The 4,379-nt window shown below is 32.1% G+C and overlaps 1 protein-coding gene and 1 long non-coding RNA gene across 3 annotated transcripts; one reads left to right on the top strand and one right to left on the bottom strand.

Annotated features, from left to right (window-relative positions):
• Positions 1–544: 544 nt before the first annotated feature.
• Positions 545–1,133, top strand: LOC145002098 (protein PROTON GRADIENT REGULATION 5, chloroplastic-like). The gene is made up of 2 exons (XM_078961396.1): positions 545–871; positions 930–1,133. Exons 1-2 carry the CDS (start codon positions 599–601, stop codon positions 1,032–1,034), a joined length of 378 nt encoding a protein of 125 aa, XP_078817522.1. The 5' UTR covers positions 545–598; the 3' UTR covers positions 1,035–1,133.
• A 7-nt stretch (positions 1,134–1,140) lies between these two features.
• On the bottom strand, positions 1,141–2,093 carry LOC145002100 (uncharacterized). 2 transcript variants are annotated; one of them, XR_013661804.1, is made up of 3 exons: positions 1,839–2,093; positions 1,393–1,574; positions 1,141–1,315 (listed from the first exon to the last, which is right to left on the bottom strand). It is a non-coding gene; the product is annotated as an uncharacterized LOC145002100 (long non-coding RNA). The 2 variants fall into 2 exon arrangements; XR_013661803.1 differs by having other exon boundaries at positions 1,167–1,315; positions 1,393–1,458.
• Between the last annotated feature and the right edge of the window lie 2,286 nt (positions 2,094–4,379).

Raw genomic sequence — 4,379 nt, 5'->3', positions numbered from 1 at the left:
AAACAATAATAAATTTACTTGAAGAAATTGTCAAAAAGATTAGAAAAAATAATTTGAGCAAAATGTTAAAAAATATTAGCATGTATATATATATATATATATATATATATATATATATATATATATATATATATATATATATATATATATATATATATATATATATATATATATAACAATAAATTTTAACAAATCTAAATCGTTAAATATATAATTAAAATAAATAAAAAAAATAATAAATAATAGAGAAAATTACATAAATGATCCATATGGTAGAAACATGTTACATAAAGCATCCTTATGCATGAAGGGTAAATATGTCTTTCACATAAGTCTTAACTGAAAAAGTTAACGCCGTTAGTTAAAAGGACCGTCTTTGCAAGATTTTGAAACCATAGGGATCATCTGTGTAAATAATTCATCATAAGGACCATAATTGATCGATTTTGTCAACCATGAGGACCATTTATGTAATTTTGTCTAAAAAAATTAACCAAAATTATAAACCACTAAAGTATATGTGGCTCTGAAGGCTTCACATCACATATCATCCCACTCCTGCCTTTTAACCTCCTTCAACCAAACTTTCCATTCAGCAATGGCGACTTCATCCATCACTGCAACTAATTCCTTTTCTTCCTCCTTCCATGGAAGCTGGGGCAGCACCATAGCCGGTGAAGATTACTCCACCATGCTCACAAAGACGACTAGGGTTAGATTCGGAAGAAATCCATTAAGTTTTGGCCCAATGATGGGAAACGTGAATGAAGGGAAAGGACTTTTTGCACCATTAGTTGTCGTCACTCGTAACATAGTCGGAAAGAAACGCTTCAATCAGCTTAGAGGAAAAGCAATTGCTCTACACTCACAGGTATATAATATATAGTCTTTGAAATAACAAATTACACAACTGACCTTATGCTTTTCAGGTAATCACCGAGTTTTGTAAATCGATAGGGGCCGATTCCAAGCAACGGCAAGGACTAATTCGTCTAGCGAAAAAGAACGGAGAGAGACTTGGATTCTTAGCTTAACATACTTTTAGTTTTTCATAGTTTGTATCAAGATCAATATTTTTTTTTTCTCCTCAAATATTTCATATCTATATATATCATCGAAAAGTTTAGCTTTAATATGTTGGTTGGTAATCATGATTTGAGGAATGGCTTTCAGAATTGAAAAAATAATAACACATCAAATTCAAAATTGAACATACAATATGATAGTAATTAGTAAATAGTATCTACGAAGTCACTTATATTGTATGACTTTACACATTGTACCGACCTTTTGATGTTCTTGTCTTGGAATCATCCTGAATCACATTCACAAAAAGGGCAGAATTGGAATACAGAAATATATATAAATAAGATCAAAGATAATGAAATTTACATGGAAGTTGTAGATAATCTTATCTGTCACGTCTATAATTTCCTTCCACTTTCTTCCGATGCTCATCTACATATGACAAGTCAAAAATACTCAGTTTGAGCTTTAAAAACATTGCTACTAGTAACTGTCCATTTTCCCCCACTAGCAGACTTTGGATCTTCCCATTTAGGTGATCGTATAAACTGCAATAAATTTCGTCATCAATCAACTTAATGGGTTTATTTTGATAGACTTTAAGTTCATCTATCTGTTAGATTCACCTCCATTTCGTTCATTAAACACCTAATTGAAAATCAGATCACTTTAGCAAAGTAATTCGCATCAATTATTATAATAATCAAACCAAAAATCTCTAACAATGGAATGGGAACATAGAAAAAAGTTCATCCAGATAAAATCTTATTTACTGCATTTACAGAAAACAACAAATAGTGATTGGGGTTTACCACCAAAACTCTTCGACAGTTTCGAAAGTGTAGACCTTGCGAAGGTTGTTGCCCCAAGCAGCGCCAAGTTTAGGTTTTGATTGATTATCGATCCAAAACGTCCATTTCTTCTCTAACTTATGGGGCTGCTTATCAACTACCTCCGCCGCTGCTCCGCTGGCATCCACAGCCGCTCCGTCACTCGCCATTATTCTTCTCTCCGTCTTCCACTCCCACCAAAAAAGAAGATCTAAGACTGGTAACTTACGGAAGCTATTGTATATTTGTATGGTCGGCCCAATTAGGTTTCTCGCTATAAATAACAAATAACAGGTGATCAAAAAACTGCATAAACAGCACAAACCGTCCACGTCACATGCGGTTTAAAATTTCGTGGTATAGTTTGCGGTTTGTAATATGTCAAACCGTACTATGCGGTGTGGTTTACGGTTTATAGTTACCAAACCGCACCGCGTCGTGTATATATATATATATATATATATATATATATATATATATATATATATATATATATATATATATATATATATATATATATCAAAGTTTCTAATTACCAAATACATCATACTGTCCAATAAATTTTTGATACATCACGATGGTTAAATATGATAATTAAAAACTTAAAAGACTATGATATCAAATTTCATAGGTCATAACAACTTAGCAAAACATTATGTGGTTTTTTTGTTTGCAATATTTATGCTTTTTAAAGGGTATGCAATATAATTAATAAATTTTGAAAGTGTTTAAATGGAATGAATAACAACCAAAGTTATAAATTGAAACAACTTATCAAACCGCATAAACCGCACAAACTGTCCGCATGAAACCGTACCGCATAATGCGGTTTAGAGCTTTTGTGGTGCGGTTTGCGGTTTCCATAAAACTCAAACCGCATGTGCGGTGCGGTTTGCTGTTTCAACTCTAAACTGCACCAAACCGCACCGCGAATACCCCTAATAAATACCTCAAACATGTCAAATAAATAAATAAATATTGTAAAATAAAATTGGCCCCGTACTCCTGTAAGCATGTTTGCATTTGAGTCCCAAAGTCATGTTTGATTTATTACTATTTTTTTGAAATTGCTTATTAGATTATACCGTGGCTAAATAATAATATGTAAATTATTTGGTAGGTCTATCAATTGTCAACATGATCCGTGACCCGACATGAAGATAAAATGGTTTGAGTTGAGTTTTTCAACCTGCTAACTTGTTTATTAAATGGGTTGTATATGGGTTTGCCAAAAATATACGAGTTGACCCACCAATCAATTTAGGATTATATATATATATATATATATATATATATATATATATATATATATATATATATATATATATATATATATATATATATATAGGTTCAAATGTTTCTAGCAACTATTATGTGTCCAAATGCACCAATGAGAATTCAAAAAATAATAAATAATTAAATAAATAATTAAAGGGTATTTTGGACATTTTGTACTTTTAATTAAGAAAATCATTTAATTGAAATCATTCAATTAAGGAAATAAAGTAAATATATTTGACAATATCTTCACAATATCTTTTAATCTTGAGGCGATCTCAGGATGATAAAAAGGGAGTCGCCTCGATTATCAATTAAACACCAAATCACCACTCTTCAAGAATGGCTTTGAAGTTTCTGAACAAGAAAGGATGGCACATGGGTAGTCTGCGTAACATTGAAAACGTTTGGAAAGCGGAGCAGAAGCACGATGCCGAACAGAAGAAGCTCGAGAAACTCCAAAAGCAAATCCACGAGGAAAGGGAGAAAGCTGAATTTCGTCAACTTCAGGAACAAGCCGACTTAGTTTTGTAAGCTCCTCTTTCACTTTCTCTAATTTGATATTCACGAATTTAGGGTTAGGGCTTCATCTTTCACATTCTTACTGATTAACTTTTGTGCTATTTCAATAAGCAAGAACGATTGGATTTCTTATATGATTCGGGATTATCCTCAAGGAAGGACAATTCAGATACGGGGTTCAAGGCTCTTGAATCTCCCCCCACCCCCCCCCCCCCCCACCCCCCAAACCGGAACCTGAACCCTTCACATCTGCAAACAAGCTGCCCTAATTCTTCATTTCAATTTCTTCTTCATCCTAAATTAGAAATCATAGGTTACTTGCTTTCAATCATATCAAGTAACTGTTGGATTAGATGTCTAAGCCTATAACTATTATTGGTATGTACTTGACCCGAGAGTAGTATGGTCCATTTAGGTTACATATCATCAGGACAATTTGTTAGGAAGGACTTTTGAGAGAAGAGGTTATATATGATTTATTAATATAATATAATGTGACAAACCAAAATTTATTCCGTCATTATAACCCGTTTCCGTTGATAAAATATTCTATTTTATAAAAGTTCCATTAATTTGGGGTAGACAAATCAATGAAATGTTTTATTTTAGTTTCATTTTATGTTATTATCGTCATAATAAAATAAATAAAAACACGTAAATTACATTTCTAATTAGTTGGAAAAAGTTTATTTTTAATTACGACCATTTAACCGGGTAAAACTT

Source organism: Lactuca saligna, chromosome 6, assembly GCF_052625555.1.
Source record: "Lactuca saligna cultivar CGN05327 chromosome 6, ASM5262555v1, whole genome shotgun sequence".
In the NCBI taxonomy this organism is placed as follows: Eukaryota; Viridiplantae; Streptophyta; class Magnoliopsida; order Asterales; family Asteraceae; genus Lactuca; species Lactuca saligna.
This window is presented reverse-complemented; position numbering and strand designations above follow the sequence as displayed.